At 36.3% G+C, this 27,528-nt stretch overlaps 2 protein-coding genes and 1 long non-coding RNA gene across 3 annotated transcripts; all 3 read right to left on the bottom strand.

Annotated features, from left to right (window-relative positions):
- Positions 1-256: 256 nt before the first annotated feature.
- LOC119984941 lies at positions 257-1,108 on the bottom strand. The gene is made up of 2 exons (XR_005465019.1): positions 931-1,108; positions 257-692 (listed from the first exon to the last, which is right to left on the bottom strand). It is a non-coding gene; the product is annotated as an uncharacterized LOC119984941 (long non-coding RNA).
- Positions 1,109-2,279: 1,171 nt separating this feature from the next.
- On the bottom strand, positions 2,280-3,626 carry LOC119985497 (stemmadenine O-acetyltransferase-like). Its single transcript, XM_038829789.1, has one exon. The coding sequence runs from the start codon at positions 3,624-3,626 to the stop codon at positions 2,280-2,282; it is 1,347 nt and encodes a 448-aa protein (XP_038685717.1).
- A 15,473-nt stretch (positions 3,627-19,099) lies between these two features.
- Positions 19,100-20,446, bottom strand: LOC119985496 (stemmadenine O-acetyltransferase-like). Its single transcript, XM_038829788.1, has one exon. The coding sequence runs from the start codon at positions 20,444-20,446 to the stop codon at positions 19,100-19,102; it is 1,347 nt and encodes a 448-aa protein (XP_038685716.1).
- Between the last annotated feature and the right edge of the window lie 7,082 nt (positions 20,447-27,528).

Genomic DNA, 27,528 nt, shown 5'->3' with positions numbered 1-27,528 from the left:
AATATTGGTTACTTTGATTTACCGCGTACTGGGATCAATATCTTGATATTTTGGCTGGTTAATATCTAGATATATGCGAACATATATTTTTAATACATAATCTATGTTATACGACAATTATTATATGGACAATGCTAGAGACTCCTAAAATATGACTCCCAAAAGTCCCCCAATCTATGTGAGATTAAAATAGCCATTGATTAAAAACATAAATGTAGTGTCCACTTCACATCCAACACTTCACATTAAATAGAGGTGTTTTGGGGTCACTTTTTAGAGGTCTCAAACATTATCTTTATTTTATTCATCAAAAAATATGAGCACAATAATTTTATGGTAAGTAGTTACCATAATTTTTTATATAAGTACATTTTTTTTGGAAAAAAATCATGTCAAATATAGACAAATCAAACAATCTAGGTGGGGGCTAGTTGCACTCCACAAATTTCCATTCGCACCCCAAAACTAAGAAACCCTATTAAAATTTGACCTAGTCTAACTACAGTCATGACCAACAAAACAAAGCAGAGATAGGCTTGGGCACTAGTGAATGGGTATATACGCAAGGTAAATGGTGAATGGGTATATACGCAAGCTTGATGGTGTCATGGTTGATGATGGCAGAGATAGGTTGGGGGCATTCCAACTGTAGTAACTTCAACATTATACCATAGCAAGGGTCTCTTTTTTCCCTGAAAAGAGATAAGAAAAGTTATGGCTTCTTCAAAAGTGACTTTCTTTCATTCACCTGCATTAACTTTGACAAGGGAAGACCTTCAAAAATGACTCTTTTTTCCTTTGATTGGTATAAAATTCGTGTCTGGCGTTTTTAAGTTTATCCAGTGACAAAAGAGTAAGTTGAAGAGGATTAACAGAACAAGAGAAGATCAAAAATCAAAGGTAGTGTGGTACTGGCTGAGATAGACTTACTAGGTATTCTGGGTACTCCATCTCTTCGTCGTCGGAGCTCTTCTCATCGTCAAAGATATCCTCATCGGTGAAGTCTCCGAAATCTGGATTAACGTAGTAATCATCGCCGCCCATTAGTGTTGACAGAAAAACAAGGGGAAGAAAAAAAGGGAGAGGGAAGAAAAGAGGGAGATGAGGGAATGAGTGACAATTTGACGCGCTAGGGTATTTTATAGTTTAGGGTTTTTTCCTTGTGTTTTGGGGTGTGAATGTGAATCCGTGGAGTGCAACTAGCCTCCACAAAAAAACCAAAGGTGGAGAATAATAAACAAGAAAAAGATAACTTTCCTCTATAAAAGTAATTATTATGTTATTTGAGTAATAAAAAGCAATGTGACCAATATCTTAACATTTGGAAACTCTATCTATTTAGTGGAAGAAGTGGGGGACACAATGCACTACAATAATTTTGACATTTTCCGACAGAGAGACATGGAAATGTGATTCATTAGGCAATACGTACTATTTGGTATTCTTAGTGGTTGTGGAATCATAACATTTCGATTTCGTGAGAACCATTTTAATTCGATTTGTTTTTTAATGAGAAATTCACCCAAGTAATCGCCCCAATAATGATTCTTTCCATATTAAATTTTTAACGGTGGTACTATGTATACATAATCTATGTAGCATACTAAGTAAGATTCATCACAACTTTTTACTTTTTATTTTTTAAATGAAAATTTAAAATGTTTTATGTCTCAAAATACATGTTAAATTTTTTTTTAAAAATTACACATTCAGATTCAACATGTTTTTCTCTTTCCAAAAAGACTCATTGTTGGTAGATTTAATCTGAACGTTCTTAATTACATTGTTTTTGAAACAATTTATAGAAATCTACAGCACTTAAAATAATGTAATTACATACGAAAAAATGTAATAAGAGACACGTTAATAAGAAACAATATAATAATAGACAATGCTAAAACAATGTAATTGTCAAATGATTATGGACGGTTATGTTCGAACAGTGAATTCTGTTGTCCGGACCGGGACGTCTCTGTAATAGATCATCCAAACAACGATGTCATCCCTCGATCAATTCAAAGCATCGTGCAATCGACTTATCAGCTGTAAGAAAATTGAACCTTCAATAAACCATAATTGTCCGGACAGGAAGGTTCTCTGTCGGGATAGAACCCCAAAGACTGCAGGTGCAGAACCTGATTAAATGTCAGCACGAAGTGCTGACTTCTAAATTGATTCATCATATAGCCACAAGCACAGCAAATGAAGGCACACACCCACCATGAGAAAGAACATCACACGCACAAAGCCAAAGCATTAAACAAAAGTTACATAGGTGATCAAAGATTTGACTTTAATGAGTGAATTTGTAGAGGACTTGGATCTATTGAAGCTAATGAAAGGATTTCCGCATCGCGTTCTACCACAGACATGATTCCTTCTTCCAGTGACACCCATGCTTCTATTCCATTACTCATTCTAGCATCCACGAGCGCAATCACAGATCCACGAAGTGGTAGAGGAAGAGATGGAAACCATATCGGCTTCCCCCAACCAAAATCAACACTGTACATGCCCGCGTTGCACCAACTATTAAACACGATGAACTCGGCTCCATCGGACAAAGCCTTGGAATATGATTCACCAGTCTCTTTGGCAAACTCCAAGAGTTGTTGTGGTCCTTGAGCAGCTTGAAGGCTTTTTAAAAACTCACCATTGATTGTGGATAGGCATTCCCTTATCTGGCCTATGAAACAACACATATCTGTTTCATCGCCGATTGCAACGGGTATTGGCAAATTTAAACATCCCACACTTGTTTTCGGCAATGGTGGCACAACCCTCGATCTCAAGTTCACTGCAGTAGACATCAAAACTGATTTTTGGGCACCATGTTTCACCTTCAACGCAGACACGATGCATCTAAAGAGGAGTGCAAGCACAACTTCTACCCGTGTTGGGTTATGCACTCCATCGCTTGTTGCTTTGGATTTAAGATTGCTTACGATTGATCCTTCAAACAAGAACCTCCTGAAGACATAGTTACCATCTCTACCAAATATCTGGCCTACGATAATCGAGGTTATCGGATCTTGTGGAAATTTGGTGTTTTGGGGAAATAAACATGAGGAACTGAAATCGGGAGGCATCGGTACTTCTCCTCGGGCCATTGTAGCCCAAGTTTTGAGGAATACTATTGTAGAAGTTATGTCAAATACATGGTGTGGAACAACTATGCCTATAGCAAAACCACCACAAGCAAACACAGTTTCTTGAATCATAAAAACATAACCACCTGGAGTTGTTTCACTGCAAATGATTTCGTCCGGCAAGAATTTAGCGAGTTTGGATAAATCAGGTTGCTTGAGATAGTCGTGCAAATCACAATTAGCTCTAGCCACTGTATAACAAAGTCCCTCGTCGTTACAATCAATGGAGAGAGTGTCGATGAACCTTCCGGCTATCGGATAATAAAGAGTTAGAGTGCTTGATAGAGATTGTTTTAGCAACTGTGATCTCATGGCGGTGGAGATGGAGGTAGCTTGGCTTGGTGGATAGAAAAAGAGGTCGGAAACCAAACCCGGACCGCCAAATTGATCAATGAGAGAAATCTTGTAGGTTCTAAGATCATGAGGTGTTGGAGAAGAGGGTTTCACGCACTCTCTAGATATTATCTCAATCTCCATTTTTTTTTACGTTTTTGGATCAATCTCTGATCAAAAAATATATTTTGCTTGGCCCAGCTCTAAGATATCAGCTAGCTTTGGTAGTAATTGTGTAAAGAGATGTTATATATTGACCTCAGTCTCACCTACCATTCTCTTACTTTCCTTTTGTAGTAGCTGGCATGGACACACGGATGTTATGGTCGCTGTAGGCTGTCCTACCATTCACCATTCAAATCTTGTCAATATCGCATCATATTATTAATATATATAATATAACAGGTTTAGAATAATTTTTAATTTATTCTTGAGATTCAACATGAGGTGCTTATAATTGATGCGTAATAATTAACCGAGTTTATGTAGTGGTTACATGGGCGCATACACACTTGTGTAGTTGTGTTATATATATATATATTCTTACATGCGCACCACCTATATGCATGAAAGACAAGAAATCAGATTCAATGAAAGAAAGCATAGCATGATAGACAAGAGCCATCACCATAGGAGCAAAATAATAAGCAATACCGTGGGTCCAGGAAAGAGCAAGTCCGGTGAAATCTTGGAGAAATTGATGCAAAAGAAAATTTTGTTCAATTAGAAGATAAAAAACCTGGTATGCTCTTTATAAAAAACTGTTTCTTTGTTTTCTATGAAGGTTTTTAGCCAAAAAGACTATGACATATCCTTGATTTTAGGATAGGAGAAAGAGGCAGCTTTGGGGATTTCCAAAGCATTGTTGGCCTTGGGTCCTATGAAGCATATATAGCCCAAGAATGAAGGCTAAATCTTACAAAATGGGACTCATGAATCCAGCCCGAAAGTGTAATGAATTGGTCCCCATATCCTAGAATTAAGTTGCAGTGCAGAGGAGAGTTTTGTCTACGTGAATCTTCTGTTCACTAATCAACAAGAAATCATGGATCCCTAACTTCCTCTACAAGTCTTCTTTGTGGGAAACAGATGACCCAGTCACACTCCATATCGTGGGTCTTCAATGTGTCAGAGTCGTGTTGGATAAGTTTTGAAGTATGTATTCTACGTGTGAGGATGGATGAAAGAAAATCTTTGACTATAAAGAGGATAGAAAGGCTGAAGAGACTCAAGAAAAGAACCATCAAAGGAGGGAGCCAAACCATAGCATTCTGGACCGAAAACGAGAATTGATATTTGGAGATGGGGGTGAGCATTGATGGGTAGGCTTTTCTTTCACAATGATTCGTGAACCTGGTCTCCAAGGTCAGAATCATGGTGACTGAAGCTGGGGTTGGCCATGGTGAAAACAAGAGATCAGGGTACAGAAGAAGGTCGTCGAAGATAGGGTTTGGGGAGAAAAATGGAAGCGGGAAGATTGGAGGAGAGTAAACATTTACCTTTGTCAGAGTTCTTGTGGAGATGAAGCGTTTGTAGAAAAAAAGTAGCTGGTAGTACGACTCATTAGTGATTGGCTCATTAAGGCGGTTTTGAAATTCCAGAAGTTGAGAGATTAATACTGGTTTCAAAAGTCAAGAAATTAAAATTCAAATCCTTCTCTTTTAAAGAGAAAGGTTTGAGGTTTGAATGGGGCATGTTGTCTACCAATAATATCCCCCACACGTAAGCTAACACATGGCAATACGGATCTCACATTTTGCAAAAAGCATCCAAACTTCTGGCAGCACGTGGCAAGGACATGATATTTTTATTATTGACATTTGTTCTTTTTACATGTTTTTGGGTGATTGTTGGAAGGCAAACCTAGAGCCAACTGTTTTGTGTTCTCTAACCACACACAGTCCATTTGAAGAAGAGATCAAAATTAGATGATTTCTTAGTTTTGTGTTCTTAGTTTTGGGGTGCAAATGTGAATCTATGGAGTGCAACTAACCCCCACCAAAAATCACACCAAAAATCAAAGGTGGAGAATAGTAAATAAGAAAAAGACAACTTTCCTCTTCAAATTATTTAAGTAGTAAAAAGCAATGTTACCAATATCTTAACATTTGAAAACACTGTCTATTTTGTAGAAGAAGTGGGGGACACAATGCACTACAATAATTTTGACATTTCCGACAGAGAGATGGAAATGTGATTCATTTAGCAATAAGTACTACTTGGTATTCTTAGTGGTTGTGGAATCATAATATTTCGATTTTGTGATGAGGACCATCTTAATTCAATTTATTTTTTAATTAGAAATTCATCCAAGTAGTTCACAATAGCCCCAATTTAACAGCGGCACTATGTATACGTGATCTATGTAGCATACTTACTAAGTAAGATTGCATCACGACTTTTTACTTTTTATTTTTTAAATGAAACTTCAAAATGTTTTATGTCTCAAAATTACACATTCAGATTCAAAAAATTACACATTCAGATTCAGCATGTAAAACTCTTTCCAAAAAGACTCATTGTTGGTAGGTTTAACATGAACGTTCTTAATTACATTGTTTTTGAATACAAATCTACAATACTTAAAATAATGTAATTATGTATGAAAAAGTGTAATAAAAGACATGTTAATCAGAAACAATATAATAAAAGACTGTGTTAAGACAATGTAATTGGCTTGGTGGATAGAAAAGGAGGTCGGAAGTTAAAACTGGACCGCCAAATTGATCAATCAGAGAAATCTTGTAGGTTCTAAGATCATGAGGTGTTGGAGAGAGGGTTTCACGCACTCTCTAGATATTATCTCAATCTCCATTTTTTACGTTTTTGGATCAGTCTCTGATCAAAATATATATTTTGCTCTAAGATATCAGCTAGCTTAATATATATATATATATATATATATATTTTGCTCTAAGATATCAGCTTGCTTTGGTAGTAATTGTGTAAAGAGATGTTATATATTGACCTCAGTCCCACCTACCATTCTCTTACTTTCCTTCTGTAGTAGCTGTACAACGAGGTTATGGTCGCTGTAAGCTGTCCTACCATTCATCATTCAAGTATTGTCAATAGCGTATCACATTATTAGCATAAATTTTAATTTATTCTCGAGATTCGACATGAGGTGCCTATCATTGTGGCGTAATAATTAACCGAGTTTATGTAGTGGTTACATGGGCGCATACATACTTGTGTAGTTGTGTGTTTATATATAAGAATTCTCATATGTGCACCAACTATATGCACAAACTTTGCCCACTTGAAATCCAATGATTATAACAAAGCACAAAATAATGGAGACCATACATTAGCCATGGGACCATCATCATCTATGATTGGAAAACAAATGCGTAAAGTTGATGCACATGGTTAGTGCGCATGTGACAATTCTAAGATGAGGGATCCCGCACTTTATTTAAAGTACGAGATCCATCTAACATCATTTGGTGTAAGTGCGACCTCACACGTAATGTGACCCGCGTGAATGATGTTAGATAGATCCTGCACCTGAGTCTTTATATATATATATATATATATATATATATATATATATATATATATATTAAGTTTCTTAAAAAAACCAAATCCAATAATCTATTCCCACCACAAGTTGCACCAAAAAAGCCACTGATCATTTGAGGCCGACCACACAGTTCTTCACGCCTTATTATTCATTTTTGTGTGTCTCTTCCATCAAATGCAGAATCTGCCACATGCGCGTCATATGAGAAATGCATTAAGTCGTCGTGGCATATTGGTTCGCGGGCCAATTTGAGCTTTAAATACTGATAACGTGGAAGTCTTGATCTGTTTGATGACGTATCAGGATGGTAGAATTAGTTTCTTTGGATGTTGTTGATGCTGAGATGAGGAAAGTAAGTGAAGAGGTCTCTCAAGGTGTGTTTTTTGGAAAAGACGATCTGATACTTAAGTTATAACGTGAGAAAGCAGTAGATTGAGAATTCGTAGGTAGGAGCTCTCAAGTATGTAAGTAAAATTAGTAAATTGTGTTCATCGTACCTGTATGGAGGCGCCTTTTTATAATGATAAAATAAGTACCACTCCGTTGTGGAGTATGATCCTTATTTTAAGGGAGTCCTAGTTTTGCTAGGAAATAACCCCTTTTGGTATTCGAATTGATACAAATATGAAATATTTGGACGCACATGATCCCAAGTATTTGGATGTCATCAAGGTGTGATCAGTGAATTACTCTGTACTTCAGGTTTGACCGAGGAAGTTGTTTGAGCAATGTACCAAGATACATATTCAGAATTCTAACTTCATTGTCATGTGTCCGCTGTTGAGTGGGGATGTTTTGGAATTATCAAATATTTTTAAATAAATTATCAAAAAATAATAAACATAAGATATTTGGGGTCTAGATTATAATGGTGTATTTTTTTAGCAAAAAAAAATAAATATATTGACAAATAATAACAAGTGAAATAAGTGTTTGATCCAACAGTATAAAATATTTCAAATTTGTATTAATCTTTTTGCAACGAATTTAATTTTTTCCTAAAAAATGCAGAATGATGATCTAAATACAAAAAACATTATCATTTTTAAATATTTTTAAAAACCATTTGGTAGTTCAAGTTTGTAGGGTTTTAAACCCTACTAGTATATATCAGTCTAAATAGTAGATTGATTTGTTGTTTGTATACTTGTGTTCTTTGTGTTCTGTGCAGTGATGTATCCTGAAGTAACTAACATTGCTTATGCAACCTGAGATAAGCTACTCTAGTCGTGATTCTGGATCAGATCCAAACATAACTTTCGTGTTCCAACTCAGTTGTGAAGTGTCTAAAGTGTTTTATATCTTACAGAATATTGAAATTGATTAATAAAATTGGACTCTAGTTAGATTAGAATTAATAATTCGAGTTTGACTAGGATTAGGTTTTGAACAAGCTTATAAATAGTAGGCTTGTTTCTAGGTTTATTGAATCCTAATTATTATTGTTTGTTTCCCTGGGTTTAGAAAGGTGGCTGAGAGGGAGAGAGGGAGCAAGGGTGGGGGAATCCTTGTGGTTCATCTCTCGGTGTATCTCTCGGGGTTCGACAATGGGGTCAAGGGTGTGAGACTATAAGAAGTTCAAGATGTAGAATCTTAGAGGGGATAGGCTTAATTGTAGCTTATGGAAAATCTCTAGGGTTCTTGAGTTTTCTTGGATAGAGAAATGTCAGTGAGAATATGATTGTAACAATTTGATATAGTGAAAGTTTATCTGGTTGTCTCTGACAACACCCGTGGTTTTTTCTTCGGTTTGGAGTTTTCCATGTAAATCTTGTGTGTTGTTGATTGTGTTATCTCAAGTTCAATTTCTCTTTGGTTTGTCGATAGTTCTGAATGAAGGATCCTGGGGGGTAATTTCCCAACAATTGGTATCGGAGCTTCAGGATTTAGTTTCTTGGGCAGTTGAAGGTTTCCTTAAGGCATAATTATCAGGTGTTGACATCGAGAAGTATGATGGGAGATGGAACAATTTTTGGCTTGTGGCAAGAGCAAGTCAAAGTTGTGAAAATTCAATCAGGGTTACACAAGAGGCAGTATGTGTGAAGCATCGAGGTGAGACGTGAGGCATAGGGCACAGGGAGGTGCATCGGTGTTGTGGTGTATTGAAAAGTGTGCAGGTGTGCCGAGTATGGCAAGGAGGTGGAGTTCATGCATGTGTGGTAAAACTCAAGGAGAAGAAGTTGGCAGAAGGTGATGCGCAAGCTACCGAAGTAGAGTTTTTGGTGGTGGAGTTATCACCTGAAGAAGCACTTGAAGGGTAACTGGAGTGGTCACCAGAGGTATAAGGTGTGGACAATCACTTGAGGAAGAAAAATTGTCAAGGAGGAGCGGTTCGGCTAAAAGCTCCAAATCAGTAGATGGAGATGTTGATATTGTCGCTGACGGTGGAGTCTCTTTTCTCCATAAAAGACTGGTTATCCTTTTAGCATGTTGATTGATTTCTAGGTTGCCATGGAAGAGGATGAATTACTGAAAGTGGGTCCACAAGTTTAAGCACGGGCATTGGTTTAGCATTAATGTAGGGTGTGTGATGGAACGGATGTCGAAGGGTTGAGAAACTCCCAGAAAAGCCAAACATGGGTGTTCCACCATAAAATTCAGAAAGTTATTTCGACATGAAGCTGAAGAAAAAGGAAAATCTTGGAGCGGTAAAGTTCTTAGTGGTATACTTTTATGGTGGAGTGTGGTTGTCGGTCAGGACAATGATAGAGAAGGCTATGAATTCTCAGTGTAGAGAGTTGACTGTTGGTGAAGACGTTGGTATAGCGAAAGCTATGAAATTTTTTTGATCAAGGTGGAGATTGTTGGAATTGATAAATAAAATTGGACTCTAGTTAGATGAGAATTACTAATTCAAGTTTGACTAGGATTAGGTTTTGTACAAGCTTAGAAATAGTAGGTTTGTTTCTAGGTTTACTGAACCTTAATTATTGTTGTTTGTCTTCTTGGGTTTAGAGAGGTAGCTATGAGGGAGAGAGAGAGAGCAAGGGTGGGGGAATCCTTGTGGTTTTATCTCTTAGTGTATCTCTTAAGGGTTCAAATATGGGTTCAAAAGTGTGAGACTGTAAGAAATTCAAGATGTAGAATCTTAGAGGGGATAGGTTGAATTAGGGCTTATGGAAAATCTCTAGGGTTCTTAGGTTCTTGAGTTTTCTTGGGTAGAGAAAAGTCAATAAGAATATGATTGTAACAATTTCATATAGTGAAAGTTTCTCTTGTTGTCTTTGACAACACCTATGATTTTTTCTCCGGTTTGGAGTTTTTCACGTAAATCTTGTGTGTTGTTGATTGTGTTAGATCAAGTTCAATTTTTCTTTAGTTTGTTGATAGTTCTGAAAGAATAATCATGGGGGTAATTTCCCAACACAGAATTGAGAAGTTAAAATAAGACTCCTGTTAAGAGTTATCTTTAATTAGATGTGCTTTGTCTTGGGTTTAGGATGAGATAAAACACTAGAAGATAAACTTAAAGAGTAAGTTTCAATATGAACAACATCTCCTAATATCTGAGTTTTGTTCTATCACAAATATTGTCTTGATATTATCTCTTAAACAGGTCGAGACCTATATATGTCGTTCAAGATGTGTTGTGGGTATCAAAGCTTTTGCTTAACATAGATATGAGTTCTTGTTGCTTCAAAGTTTCTTTTGCATATGCAATCCAATTGAAGAAGATTGTTGATGTGATACAGCTCTTGATAGAGTGAATCACTTGTTGGTGGGCGACCAGATGATGTCTTCTCAGGTAAAGTATTTGGTAGGTGTCAAATTATTTGCAACTAAAACAATTAAGAATATTTTGATATACTTGAAGAGGTGAAAGTTTCGTTACGTGTATTGAAGAGTGTTTACAAATATATACATGTGCGTTGTAACAAACTAGACAAACAGATTTCAATTATTAATAACAGAGTTACACTTCAAGACGACTCTCAGGATTGATCTTATCTCTTATCGGACTGAGGTAGATGAGCTACGGGTTGTTGAGTTGGTTACTGTAGGTTGGTCTTGTCTTTATCTCTAATAGTAACTAACGAACTTGCTGCATTTAGCGAAACATACACTGAATCTTTGATGAAATAAGGTGTTTTTCAATTGAGGATAAAACGTTTGTAATCTTTGTTTACATAGTAGATTGTTTCGGAGGTTGATCGTTTAATGGATTTCAGGTTTTTCTCATTTGGATTTCCTCTTTAAATTTATGGGTTATTTGTTGTTTCATATTCCATATATTTTCATATAATTTGATTAACCGTTCTTGGAAAAGAAAACATGTATTCTCAAATTTAAATCACTTCAAGCTCCCCGAACTGGTGGTGTATTCACTCACTTTACCTTCAATTTGGCTAGTTAAAGAAATTTTACATACATCCACCTAAATAAATTCAAAAGCATCCCCGATCGAAAAGCACAAATACATGGAAAGCACTTTCTCATCTCCTCTTCTATGATAGTGCGGAGTGTTTTTACAGGGAAACAAGGATGGGGTCGAGAGTAGTAGATGGAAATGATTCTTCTGTGAATATGATTAGAGCGGGAGACCCGAGGACTAGTGCCACGTGTAGATGAGGGGTCCATAATGGTGAGGGCAAATGCAATAAGAAATAATTTATTGGGCCAATATTTTTGTTGGCCCGGTCCCACCTCTATTACACAAAAAGTCAAGTCAAACGCGTATTCTAATACAGCCACATCAGCAAAACACAAATTTCTATACACTTTTTCTTCCCACACACTTTCTCTTTCTACCCAACCCAACAACATTCCATTCCTCCATATTATCCACAACAAAACTACACCAAAACATTAAATATCAATACATCCACATCAGCAAAACACTTATCCCAATACAGCCACATAAGCAAAACACATTTTACAATACAACCACATCAGCAAAAGACAACATCTTTGTTGGCCCAATACCACTTCACCATTGCGTTTGCCCTGAGGGGGTTGCGTGGGACTGTAGTTCGGGTTTCGCGGCATAAGGAGAAGAAAGTGATGGTGACGGAACGTTCTGATCCTCTCAGACCAGAAAATATTCAGTGGGAAGCACACACCACGTCATTCCGCTGACATGGTGTGCATGCTCCACTGAATAATCAACACCTGGCGTCTCTAGTCTTAGTCAGCAAAATTTCTCACTGAATCACCCTTTTGATCTCACGCGCTTAAAAATTAAAACACCGTTGTATCTCACTTCTCTGTTCTCAAATCTCAACGAATCTCCTCTCTCTCATCTTCTCGGTTCCCACACCATCGACGTCACCTACACGAACTCCGCCTCCAACCGCGACCACCATCAACACTCCTAAACTTCCGCTGGAATGCATCGCCGCCGCCATCTTCGGTCTCCATCTCTTGACCGTGACACTAGAGTCAAATCCCTCTTTGATTCTTCTGCCTTGTTCACCTATTGAATCAGATACCCATAATGCAACACCCACTTAAATAATCATGAAAATTGAAGAATGAAATGCAACAAAGAAAAGGGTTTAGGAAGTGGACGAGCAGAGGGATCTGATTTGTGATTTCAACACGCGTGCCTATGGATTTGACATGGTTTTTGACTTGCTACCTTTACTTCACTAGTGTGGAAGAAGTGATTTGTTCCCAATTTCTTTTGAAGTCATTGTTGCTCATGAATGTTGGTCTGTGAGCGAAATACATGGGCTTTGATAGTTCCGATCTAGAATCCGACGGAGAAGGAGAACGACGACATAGGGTTCAGACGAGATATTTTGTCTCTATGTGTTTTCAAGAAAAAGAAAATTAGGAGCTAAAATTAATAAAAAACAATATCATAAAAAATAAACTGAAAACTGAATTTTTGTGGGGACCAACTTAACACGTGTCACTCATTCAATGGGACATGCACACCACATCAGCGGAATGACGTGGTGTGTGCTGGCCACTGAATATTTTCTCCCCACGAGTCTCGAGATTTCTCCTCTCAGAGAGCGATAAGCAGATATGTCAGATTGTTACGTCGTCGTGTTAGCTTTTTGATACGCTTTCGTCTCTCTATTGGTGGGCCGTTGATGTCCAGCTTCTTTAATTCTAACTTTTTCTGGCCCATAATGGAACCTTAATTGGCCTAAACCGTGTCAACTATTGGATCAGGCCCAGCTGTTACCCTTCTCAATACTTTTATCTCTATTAAAAAAAGAATTATAGAGGAGAGACAGAGGAGAGAATGCCTGTCCAAAACTGGCAAGGGACTGGTGGAGTGGATGGAGGGGCATATTTGGGATAAAAAAAGAAGTTGATTTGACATGTCCACCCAATTGTAAAATTGAGGGAGATCCTCACTGATGACCGATCTCCCGTATCCCCATCCCTGAAAAAATCCGAACCCCATTTTTTATTTTGGAGATCCTCACTGATGACTGAGCTCAAAAACTAATGAATGTGAATTTTTGAAAAATCTTCAAAATACTCCTCACAATCTTTTTTGTCTGTCAAAGACTAACTTATTTAAAAGGCGAAATGTCATTAATATTCCCTGTGGTTGATATCATTTCTGTATGCGTCCTCTAGTTTTGAAATCGTAATAATTGGACCCTATACTTTGATTTCGTATCATCGCAAGTCCCTCCATTCAGTTGATCGTCATTCACTAACGGTGAATGATAAAAACATATCGTTTTAACTTAATTAAATTGGAAAAAAAAAACCCCAAATAAAACACTATTTACTCAAATATCTTATTTTATATTATTTCCTCAAGAAAGACCAAACCAGGTAAACTGTTGATGGTGCACCCAAGACTCAAATCTCTTATTTTTGCCATCATCAAAGTTAGTAAAAGCTCTAGTACAATAAGCGAACCAAAGAAAGAGGCAGAGGAAACGCATTATCTTGTGGTTTCATGCTATACCCACCTCCACAGTCGCAATCAAAGACAAGATTAGGGTTATGATTCCAACCAATATTTTTAGATTAAATAACTTTACCTATATGCTTATGCTGAACAGATCCAACAACTCCACTCTCCATAAAACCCAAAACAGGAAACAACTCCCAGCTAGAGAAGAATCCATATGGTTTAGAAAGAGCGTGCTACTTCTCGGCACGATACCATTTCCTTAAATTACCGATCTTGTGACGGCGTTGGATGGAAGTATTGGGTGCACCATCATTAGCTACCTAATCTATCTCTGGGCACTTTGATCTGAGGCACCACCGCGAGAGACAAAGAGGGAGAGAGAGATGGGCATAGAGAGAGAATAAATTGAGATCAATTGGACTGATCGATGGAGGAAAATGTGATGGAGGTGGAGGGGATAGTGGTGGTTGTGGGACATATGAGGTATTAAAGGGTGGCAGCAAAGATTTTGAGAAATTGAAAAATTTTGGAAGATTTTAATAAATATCAGTTTTATTTTTTTTTTTCAATTTTATTAAGTTAAAATGGTGTGTTTTATGTTTTTTGTGGTGAAATGACTGTCAAAGGATGGAAGGACTTGTGATGATACGAAATCAAAGCACAGGAGGTCCAATTTTTACGAATTCAAAACGAGGGGATGCATGTAGAAATTCCCTACCACAGTGGGTGTCTATGACAAATACCCTATTTAAAACTCTCACCACAAATAAGAGATGTTGGCTCAATAATTCTCTGATGCGTTATACAAGGTCCATAGAGAAATTGAGAGGAGTAATAGAATGTGCGAGATTGAGATCCTAAGCCTCTTTACCGTATATCTCTGAATCTTGTCAATCAATAATGTTAGGTATTCCAGGGATGGTTATCCAAAAAAAATATCCCAACAGTGTGTGACACCATTCATTGAGTTCGATTTTCAATGGACCCTTATTATGATATTATCACATCCAATGAATAAGTGTCACATACTACTATAATGTTTTTAGAAAGGATATTACTGTGATCTTTATAATTCTTGCCTGTGAATATAGTGATTGTAAATGGTGGTTGGGGCAATGAAGTAACTATACATCCCACTCAATTATAGTGATTGTAATTAGTGGGGTGATGACATAACTCACGTTACTCACCTACTACCTCTTGGCAAGAGCCACCACTCAAACTTCTCTTTTTTGTGCAATTAGTGTTTTCTCAAGTGCACCACTTTACTTATTGCACCATGATAACTCTTGAGACTACTTGAAATTACACACTATCTTCTTTATGTACTTGCTACAATTTCATTGGTTGAGTGGTCCATAATTTCAACTGTTCATCAATTAGGACAACTCCAATGAATGAATGTTATATTCAACCCTTCAAATTACATTTTTGTCCAAAAGTATAGTACTAGAGCACCATAATGGGTGTAAAATGACTCTTGAAAAGAGTCGATAAATTTCTCCACACTCCAATTAAGGAGTGTCCTCTAAAAAATGAATAGTATATAAATGGGACCCACTCAAGCCACAAGATTACCTTATTCTTCAACATGGAATCAATTGAGCGAAGGAAGAGAGAACAAGTATTGAGGAATTTGGAGTCTCGCCATTGTAGAGTGGACACTTGACAATATTGTGATGCACAAACAACAAGACAAAATGGAGCACTTAAAGCTATTACCCATTGGAGTAAGTGGTGCTCCAAATATAGATTATGGGTACATTATGGAGATATTTTCAAATGTCTATTTTTACTCATTTTGTGCATATAGCACTCCATTTATCAAGAAAGCCTCATTTCAAGTGCTCGAAACAAGCATCACTGTGGATGTTTTTGTTGGTGTGTAAATATTCTAAGTGGGTGGTGAATCCACTTATACCCTTCATAAGTGTTCATAACAATAATCATCCTCTTGGATTTGACACTTGCTTTGCTGACCCATCCCCTCAAGAGGGGTTTGATATGCCTATCTTGGACTACCTCATGGTAGACGCCTCTTTGACTCTTATTTGTGTCTTGACCACCATGTCACTTGAGTGAATATTTTTTTCCTACGCATATGAAAGAAAATTATATAATGTATCGAAACAAATAAATTAGTATGTAATGACTTTTTTTCTCTTCTAATTGCATAATATAAAACTCAACTCGTCCGACGTTAGTTACTTTAATCTAAAGATGAGGGGTAGAGCCATAAATTCAAATGAGGGGGTCTATTGGTTGACGGGGGTTCCCCGAATTTTTTTTTTCAGAACTATCTATTGAAAAATTGCCCAATTTCTCACTAAATGCATAAAATACTGTGTAATTACAAGAAAACATAACCATCACACAGTCAACACTCTACACATAATATTTTGTGATCCATATTAGAATTTGACCTTTTAATCAAATGTTTATCCATCTCTCTTGAAAATATTGAAAATTTGCAATAATATACTCAAATTATATAACAAATATAGGGTGTGGACTTAATATACGGTATACTTTGTATTAATAAAATATATATTAAATAGTCTTTTTTATAAATATTTTAGTCTTAAGTATAAAATATAAGAAATTAAATTAAAATGTTCATTAAAATTAATGTATCACATTAATCAAAATAAATATAAAGGATACATTAATCAAAATAAATATAAGGACTTTGTACGCTTTATGACTCTTTGATGAATTGAGTCATTTAAGTAACTAAATAAAGGATTTTTGGTCTCTCTCAACCCAAGCAATTATATTACTCATATAAAAAAAATTAGAGAGTAGAAAAATTAAGGAGACTAGACAGTTTGATTGCCTAATATCAGTGGACATGTATTTCTGAAAACATGTTACAAATACTTCATATTAATTGTTCTCACAGCTACAGATGAAATTAAAGAATGAGAACAACATCTCCAAAGTTTTCAACGTGTTGTATGTCTGGAAGAATTAGAATCCCTCAGTCCATATTTACTCAATCATTGTTACAAGCCTTCCTAACTCCACATATTGGAAGCCAGGTGTCAAAATTTATGGAAAAATACATGCTGCTTCAGCCGAACATGCTTTGGGAGCATGTAAGGAAAGGTACAAGCTTTGTTTTCAATGTGGTGTCACAAGCACATCCCTTAGATCAACTCTTCCTTTAAATCTGGACCATCAATCAGCTCTTTAAATTCTCAGCCGTACGATGCAATTGTACTTTGCAATCTTGCCGTTCCATTTTGGTTCCAAGACTTCAAAAGCAAACCCTAGCCAAGGGTTGCATCAAACTAATCTTCTTTATAGCACAAGTCAAAAATGAAGGAAGCCAAACAAAGACTATGGCAAATCTGAATTGTAGTACAAATAAGTCCCACATATTGGTCCTACGAAGAGAAAGCCTTGTTGGATGAATCTCCTTTAGGGCTGTTACTGGTATGGTAAATTATCCATTGGTATACCATTACCGATCAATTGGTTACCGAAAATAGCAGAAGATTGGTATACCGTTACCAATTGTTCGGTACGGTAAATTTACCGATGATTTCGGTAACGGTAACGGTAAGCAAAGTTCAAAACCGGTAAATTTCCCGATTACCGACATATATATTAAATATATATTAATATTATTTTTAGTTTTAGTTTTATTTAATTATGACCATTAGATTGATCTAATTTAATCTAGACCATTGATTATTTTTAGGGTTATCATTTATATATCACTCGTAGCAATTTCATTAACTTTAAAGCAGCATTTGCTACATAACAAAATGCTTTGTTGGTATTGATTACATGCTTTTATTCTCCATTTTCATTATGGTCTTTTATCTTTATTTATCTTGTTTCTTCGAGCTTTCATGCTATGGAGTTTAAAACACTTCGGATACTAAAAATATTAGAAATTAATGAAATGAAAGATTTTCCGTTATAGATTGTTGGAATAATGTTATGTGAATTCTCCTTTCTTTTTTTCTCCGATTGATAGGTATTTTCTCTTATTCACATGTAGCACAATGATCCTTCTCATTAATCTATCATTTTTATTATTGGTATTGTAGGCAAGATGAAAGTGTTGTAGTTTCATATAATGACTATTAAGCACAATGCTACTTGATGCATTTTTTTTCTTTTTCTTTTTTAAATAAGTTTAAGAATTGGTAAATTTACCAATTACCGACTTACCATTACCGATCGATCGGTATACCGACCATCGGTATACCGACTTTTCCGGTAACGGTAACGGTAACATTTTTTGAGTTACCGAAAGAATTGGTATGGTAACGGTATTCAGTGTTTGGTAACGGTAACCGTACCAATAACAGCCCTAATCTCCTTCAAGTATTTAAGCTCCAAGCTTGGTCTCTTGATTTCAAATGTGTAGAGACATTTCCCAAAGTTTAAGACATCTTCTATGACATTAAATCAATTAAATTCTAAGTGTAACCTTATTATCATTTTGCAAACTCAGTGTAAATAACATTCTCTCGTAGTTAAATATGTTCATAACGATGAATATAAGGCGCGCACAAATTTTTATTTAAATCAAAGTTTATTTGGTTCACCACGCTCACAAAGAACACATGGAAAAAATTAGATAAAACCTAATTTTGAAGGAATTTAAGCATATGACAAAATATATATGTGAAACACTTAATTTCTCATGATTGTAGTCCTAAAACATATATTAGACCATCATGTGCACTTCATTTAAACATTAAGGTATGCTTTTATAGTATGCTTAAAAATAGGGAGAAAAGATATTGTAAGAGTGAGAAGTATCGTTCTCTTCTCAGGTTTTGTTTCAATATTGCTGAAAAGCTACAACCGTTCTGGTAATTACAAACATACACATGAATCTAGACACGCCTGAGGCTACAAGAATACATGACATGAGAGGAAATATAAATTATAAATGACCACTTTGATTCGTTAGAACTGTATTCATGAATCTATTTAACTGCTTCTCACATGCCTTTAATCCTATTTTGTAATAGTTATTTTGGTTGAAAGAAAATCATGTTTGAATTGAAGTGGCATAATGTGTGTTCTAATCTATTTTACAACTTTGAACTTTGCTCAAGGTAAAGTGTGCATGTCATTTGACGATCTTATTTCTTCTATAACCTCAAAAGCAAGAATTGAATAATTTGAACTCCATACTAATACAATGAAAGCCATGCGAAGTGCGGGTAAACAACCTAGTTAGAAAAGTAACGGAGAAAAACACAACACACAAAAGTTACATAGATGATTGATGGATCAAAGGTTTGACTTTAATGAGTTAATTGGTAGAAGACTTGGATCTACTGAAGCTAATGAAAGGATTTCCGCATCACGTTCTACCACGGACATGATTTCTTCTTCAAGTGTCACCCATGCTTCTATTCCATTACTCATTCTAGCATCCACAAGCGCAATCACAGATCCACGAAGTGGTAGAGGAAGACATGGAAGCCATATCGGCTTCCCCCAACCAAAATCAACATCGTACATGCCCGCATTGCACCAACTATTAAACACAATGAACTCGGCTCCGTCGAACAAAGCCTTGGAATATGATTCACCAGTCTGTATCGCAAACTCCAAAAATCGTTGGGGTCCTTGAGTACCTTGAAGGCTTTTGAAAAACTCACCATTGATTTTGGACAGGCCTTCCCTTATTAGGCCTAGGAAACCACACATATCTGTTTCTTCGCCAATTACAATGGGTTTTGGCAAAACTAAGCATCCCACACTTGTCTCCGGCAATGGTGGCACAGCCCTCGATCGCAAGTTTACTGCAGTAGACATTAAAATTGACTTCTGGACACCATATTTTGCCTTCATTGCAGACATGACACATCTAAAGAGTAGTGCAAGCACAACCTCTACCCGTGTTGGGTTATGCACTCCAGAGCTTGTTGCTTTGGATTTAAGATTGCTTACGGTTGATCCTTCAAACAAAAACCTCTTGAAAACAAAGTTACCATCCCTACCAAATATCTGGCCTACGATAATCGGGGATATCGGATCTTGTGGAAATTTAGTGTTTTGAGGAAACAAGCACGTGGAGCTGAAATCGGGAGGTATCGGTGCTCCTCCTCTAGCCATTGTGGCCCAGGTTTTGAGGAATACCATCTTAGAAGTTGCATCGAATACATGGTGTGGAACAACTATGCCTATAGCAAGACCACCACAAACAAATGCAGTTTCTTGTACCATAGCAACATAACCTCCTGGAGTTATTTCACTACAAATGATTTCGTCTGGCACGAATTTAGCGAGTTTGGATAAATCAGGTTGCTTGAGATAGTCTTGCAAATCACAATTAGCTCTAGCCACCATATAACAAATTCCCTTGTCATTACAATCAATAGAAAGATTGTCAATGAACCTTCCAGCGATAGGATAATAAAGAGTAAGAGTGCGTGACAAAGAGTGTTTTAGCAACTGTGATCTCTTGGTCATGGAGATGGAGGTAGCTTGGCCTGGTGGATAGAAAAAGAGGCTAGAAGTAAATCCTTGACCGCCAAATTGATCAATCAAAGATATCTTGTAGGTTCTAAGGTGATGAGGTGTTGGAGAAGAAGGATTGACGCACTCTCTTGATATTAGCTCAATCTCCATGTTTCTCGTTTTTTGATCAATGTCTGATCAAAATATTTGCTTGGCCTAGCTCTTAAATAAAAATCCAACAATCTATTACCACCACAAATAGAACCAAAGATCATCCCTTGCACACCATCTTCTTACATAGTACAGATAACCTAAAGACGCCCGATAAGACAACGACTAACCAGTTGAGGCTGACCACACGATTCTTCACGTCCTTTTACTCCTTTTTACTTGTCTCAATCAGAATTGGTCCAATCTTGGTCCCCCCCTATCATATAGAAAGATGAATTATTAATCGGGGTCCACTACACACTGTTCAAGAAATAATTAAGCGAAATTCACAGGCCGACACCAATTTAGAAACTTATGGACAATTTTGTCCAGCTCAAAACAGTTTATCCCTCTAAGGTCCACTTCTTGCTTAAGTACATTCTTACCTTTGATCTTACTCCAAAACCACGAAAACGTCACAATTGTTGAACCAAAGGCTCTACATTTTAATTTAAATGATCCAATATTATTATGCTAGTTGAGTACATGTACTATGTGATGAACTTAATTACAAAGATATTGAATTTGAAATTGTTTTTTATTGAAAAGGTTTAAGCCTATTTGTGAACTCATTGATCATTTTAATATCAAGTGAATTCGGATTAAGCTGAAATTTGACAGCGACATTATTTACATCATAATGAACGTTTTTTATGAAGCCATGATTAAGAAATTTTGACTTTGTTCTGCTCAAAATTTTGCCCTAATATCTGTCCGAAATTACTGTGCAATTTTATTATCCTATTGATTTATGTGACTCATTATATGACTATGATATTTATTCGAACTGAAACTTTACATGAATATTCATATATATGTGATTATGTGTTTCATACTAAAAGATTAATTATTTATATTGACTAACCTATGCTCAAAGCATGAAGTTCTTTTGAGCTTACAAGCATATTGTGGTGTAGTACACCATTTATATTTTTCATGTTAAATCAAAGAAATGTCAAAATTGTCTAAAATATATGGTAGCTCAAGAATGACCTAGGAAAGGTCTAGGGCTAGCCAAAATCCTGGTGGCATCTGTATGAATCCACTATGAGAAAATTGAGTCGAAAATGGAAATTGCGTACGTGGCAACTAAGGTGGACATTTGTGCGACATGTAAAGTATATTTGGTCGACTTCAAAATGTGTCAAGGAATTAATATGGAGCCAAAGTGAGCTGTTGGTGCCAAAGTCAAAAAGGAAAGAGAGTTTTGAAGTGAAATTGCATAAGTGAACAACATGCATATGTAGTAACCGGTTTCTGTCCGGTCGAAAAATAATTAATAAAAACAAAAATATATAAAAATGTAAAAATTCAAAATTCAAGGGCCCGTGTCATAGGCCCACATGCTTACACAAAAATTCAAAGCCTATTTTATGGACCCACAAACATACACAAATCCTAAGACCCATTTCTTGGACCATAAGCCCATAAAATTCAAACTCAAGCCCAATACAACAAAACCCTAGAAAATATCTAGAGAATAAAAATAAGTAAATTAAATGGAAAATTAAAAAATGGAAAAGATCAAAAAGAATAACAACCTTGGTTAAAAGGGAAAGAAAAAGTAAGGGTAAAAAGGACAAATTGAAAGAACTATGGTTTTAGGAGATGATGTCTCATTCTCTTAATATAAAAGGAAAGGTAGCATTCTTTGAGAGAGGGAGGGTGAAAGCAGCCGCATAACACACAAACAAAAAAAAAAGAGCAGCCGCACAACAAAGAAAAAGAGAGAAGGGGGTAGAGGCAGCTGAGAGGACAAAAACAGGGAAAAGAAAAAGGGAAGAGAGAGCACGAAACAAGAGAGAAGAAAAGAAAGAAAAGAAAAAAGGAGGAAACCGGGAGAGGAGAAAAAAGAAGAAAGAAGAGAGAGCAAAGCCGCACAAGGGAAGGAATAAAAAACAAAAAGAGAGAAAGGGAGAGCCACACAACATAGAAGAAGAAGGAGAGTCGCCGAAGAGAAGGGAGGACGTTGGATTCACGTTCGATTTTGGGGTTGATTTTCAAGTTTGTAGAAAAATAGGAGCAATTGTAGAGAAGAATAGAGGCAATATTTGATGTGTATGTATATTGATGAAACATTACAATTACAATCTCATATATATAGGGATCAAACATTACACCCTAAGACAAATGTTCCATAATTTGAGGAGCAATTTATGGAACAAAGGTTCCATAATTTGAGGAGCAAATTGTGGGACAAAGGTTCCATAATTTGTTCCATAATTTGAGGAGCAAATTATGGGACAAAAGTACCATAATTTGTTCCATAATTTGAGGAGCAAATTATGGAACAAAGCAAATTATGGAACAAAGGTTCCATAATTTGAGGATATCAATAAGGTCAATACTCCCCCTCAAACTGGATCAAGGGGATTGATTGAGCCAAGCTTGGACAATAATTGGTGAAAATGACCAGAAGACAAAACCTTTGTAAAAACATCAGCAAGTTGATCATGACTTCGAGTGTAAACTGTTTGAATAACTTGATTCTGAACTTGATGACGAATAAAATGACAATCAACTTCAATATGTTTTGTGCGTTCCATAATTTGAGGAGCAAATTATGGGACAAAAGTACCATAATTTGTTCCATAATTTGAGGAGCAAATTATGGAACAAAGGTTCCATAATTTGAGGATATCAATAAGGTCAATAAAGTTCGTCCATTCACAAGCAAGGTCTTCAAAATCTTATTTCCTTAACAAGGTAACTCTGATTGATGAATTTTCTTTGTGAAAAATAGCATTCAAGTCATCAAAACTAGTTTGTCTTTGGGTTCAAAGTATATCTTGATATTGCCATTTGAGTTCGTCTGTTAGTTGTTGTTGTTAATGAAGTTGGTTGCTAGCCTGTGTTGTTGATGAAACTAGCCGATTTTTGCAAAAACAAAACAAAGAACTAATATATGGGTTTGCTGAGCCTTCATACATTGAGTTTGTTAATCTGTTTGAGTTTACCTTATAATCGGTTTTCAAGTAACAAATAATCCGGTTTTGATTGGAGCAACAAAGTGGAGGGAACATTATTTCAATTGGCTAAGCTTCTATTTGAAAGATAATGTGTAAAATTGGCGAGTCCGATTTGTTACATAATATGAGAAATTGATGAGTCAGATTTGTTACATAATGTGGAAAATCGACGTGTTAGATTTGTTACATAATGTTAAACATTGACTTACATGTGTAAATCTCCTAATGTGAATTTGATTTTAATTCGAATTTGGATTACATTTGAGTATCCATTTTGACCCATTTTTATGTTTGATGTTGGGTTTGGATCGGGTTTGACCCTACTTGGGCCGAGGGGCAACTTAGAGGACTTGGGCCGAAAGACATACTTAGAAGATTTGGGCCGGATTTGAGCAATGGGTCCCAAGGGCAATATTGGGTTTTTGTACATTTGTATAAATTTCATTTTTTAATTTTATTATTTGTCATGTATTCTTGTAAAATGTAAGTCTTGTAATAGTGTAGCAAAAATAGTGGATGTAAAATAGAAAATGCATACATGATATTCTAGGATGCTGGAAGCATATAGAAATTAGGAATTTATTTTGTGAATGATGATTGCATTAGAATGCATGCTTAGGACTTTGATTTCTCACACTATGCCATGATGCTTAGATGTATGATAAGATTGTTTGAATGCAATGAAAATGAATGCAACGCGTTAGTTATTAGAATTAATCCAAGCCGTCTCACTTTAATAAATACACCAAGACTAAATTATGGAACCCTTATGTTTCGTTTAAATACCAAGGAGCCTTCAAGATATTGGGGTTCCATTGGCATCCATACAAAACATTTGGATTTCGTGGACCGGAAAGCAAATATGTTTTTAGGGATTAGGAGAATTTATTTAAGGACCCAAAGGGGGGTTTAAAGACATTTGGCTCGTCCAATGGGCCTTAAATGGATTCTTTATTTTCTCATGAAGAACATAATTGTGAGTAAGGCTTAAATTGAACATTTTTCCTTGATTGTGGGTTCTTTTGGTACATCAACCAAGTCCCCAAAAAGTCCCTTCTTCAAAAATATCGAAACCCACTCCAAGTGGAATTTTTCATCCAAACTAAGCAAAACAAACATCTTTGGCCAAGCCGGGAATGGCCCCAATGATCCCGTGCATACCTTTTTTCAAATCATCCAAATCCACTCCAAGTGAAATTTTTATTCATGTTTGGCCAAGCCGGGAATGACACCAATGATCCCGTGCACACCTTTTTTCAAATCATCCAAATCCACTCCAAGTGGAATTTTTATTCATCTTTGGCCAAGCCGGGAATGGCCCCAATGATCCCGTGCACCCTCTTTTCAAATCATCCAAATCCACTCCAAGTGAAATTTTTATTCATCTTTGGCGAAGCCGGGAATGGCCGCAGTGATCCCGTGCACCTTTTTTCTTTAAACAACTCCAAGTGGATTTTTCATCACATTCACAATGAGATTTACAAAAACAAATTAGAGCCAAATAGGAAAACATTCAAAGGTAACCGTTTTCGAGAGTTGTGGGGTGCCTAACACCTTCCCCATGCTCAATAGACCCCCTTGCCCATTTTTCTCGTAGACCAAAACGGATGTCCAATCGCATCCTAAAAATCAATTGGTGGCGCTTCATTGTTTTTCATGTCGATTGCTTCAGCATCCATTCGTTTTGAATTCGTAATAATTGGACCCCTATACCTCGATTTCTTGTCATCGCAAGTCCATCCATCCAGTTGATCGCCATTGACTAACGGTGGATGATAAAACGATATCGTTTTAACTTAATTTGAAAAAAAACCCCGAATAAAATACTATTTACTCAAATCTCTTATTTTCTACTATTTCCTCAAGAAAGACCAAACCAGGTAAACTGCTAATGGTGCACCCAAGACTCAAATCTCTTATTTTTGTCATCATCAAAGTTAGTAAAAGCTCTAGAACAATAAGCAAACCCAAGAAAGAGGCAGAGGAAATGCATTATCTTGTGGTTTTACGCTATACCCACCTCCACAGTCGCAATCAAAGACAAGATTAGGGTTATGATTCCAACCAATATTTTTAGATTAAATAACTTTACCTATATGCTTATGCTGAACAGATCCAACAACTCCACTCTCCATAAAACCCAAAACAGGAAACAATTCCCAGCTAGAGAAGAATCCATATGGTTTAGAAAGAGCGTGCTACTTCTCGGCACGATACCATTTCCTTAAATTACCGATCTTGTGGCGGCGTTGGATGGAAGTATTGGGTGCACCATCATTAGCTACCTAATCTATCTCTAGGCACTTTGATCTGAGGCACCACCGCGAGAGACAAAGAGGGAGATAGAGATGGGCTTAGAGAGAGAATACATTGAGTCCAATTGGACTGACCGACAGAGGAAAATGTAATGGAGGTGGAGGGGATGGTGGTGGTTGTGGGACATACGAGGTATTAAAGGGTAGGTGGCAGCCAAAGATTTTGAGAAATTGAAAAATTTTGGAAGATTTTAATAAATATCAGTTTTATTTTTTTTTTCAATTTTATTAAGTTAAAATGGTGTGTTTTACGTTTTTTGTGGTGAAATGACTGTCAAAACGAGGGGGTGCATGTAGAAATCCCCTACCACAGTGGGTGTCTATGACAAATACCCTATTTAAAACTCTCACCACAAATAAGAGATGTTGGCTCAATAATTCTCTGATGCGTTATACAAGGTCCAGAGAGAAATTGAGAGAAGTAATAGAATGAGCGAGATTGAAATCCCAAGCCTCTTTGCCGTATATCTCTGAATCTTGTCAATCAATAATGTTAGGTATTCCAGGGATGGTTATCCAAAAAAAATATCCCAACAGTGTGTGACACCATTCATTGAGTTCGATTTTCAATGGACCCTTATTATGATATTATCACATCCAATGAATAAGTGTCACACACTACTATAATGTTTTTAGAAAGGATATCACTGTGATCTTTATAATTCTTGCCTGTGAATATAGTGATTGTAAATGGTGGTTGGGGCAATGAAGTAACTATACATCCCACTCAATTATAGTGATTGTAATTAGTGGGTTGATGACATAACTCCCGTTACTCACCTACTACCTCTTGGCAAGAGCCACCACTCAAACTTCTCTTTTTTGTGCAATTAGTGTTTTCTCAAGTGCACCACTCTATTTATTGCACCATGAAAACTCTTGAGACTACTTGAAATCACACACTATCTTCTCTTGTACTCGCTACAATTTCATTGGTTGAGTGGTCCATAATTTCAACTATTCATCAATTAAGAGCAACTCCAATGAATGAATGTTATATTCAACACTTGAAATTATATTTTTGTCCAAAATGTAGTACTAGAGCACCACGATGGGTGCAAAATAACTCTTGAAAAGAGTCGATAAATTTCTCCACACTCCAATTAAGGAGTGTCCTCTAAAAAATGAATAGTATATAAATGAGGCCCACTAAAGCCACAAAATTACCTTATTCTTCAACATAGAATCAATTGAGCGAGGGAAGAGAGAACAAGTATTGAAGAATTTGGAATCTCACCATTGTAGGGTGGACACTTGACAATATTGTGATGCACAGACAAAAAGGAAAAGTGGAGCACTTGAAAGTAATACCCATTGGAGTAAGTGGTCTCCAAATATAGATTATGGGTACATTATGGAGATATTTTCAAATGTGTATTTTTATTCATTGTGTGCATGTAGTATTCCATTTATCAAGAAAACCTCATTTCAAGGGCTTGAAACAAGCATCACTGTGGATGCTTATGTTGGTGTGTAAATATTCTAAGCGGGTGAACCCACTTATACCCTTCAGAAGTGTTCGGAACAATAATCATCATCTTGGATTTGACACTTGCTTTGCTGACCCATCCCCTCAAGAGGTGTTTGATATACCTATCTTGGACTACCTCATGGTAGACGCCTCTTTGACTCTTATGTGTGTCTTGACCACCATGTCGCTTGAGTGAATATTTAATATTTTTTTCCTACACATATAAAAGAAAATTATAAAATGTATAGAAACAAATAAATTATTATGTAATTACTTTTTTTTTCTTTT

Source organism: Tripterygium wilfordii, chromosome 19 (genome assembly GCF_013401445.1).
Source record: "Tripterygium wilfordii isolate XIE 37 chromosome 19, ASM1340144v1, whole genome shotgun sequence".
Classification (NCBI taxonomy): domain Eukaryota; kingdom Viridiplantae; phylum Streptophyta; class Magnoliopsida; order Celastrales; family Celastraceae; genus Tripterygium; species Tripterygium wilfordii.
Note: the sequence above shows the minus strand (reverse complement) of the source record. Positions and strands in the feature narration are given on the sequence as shown.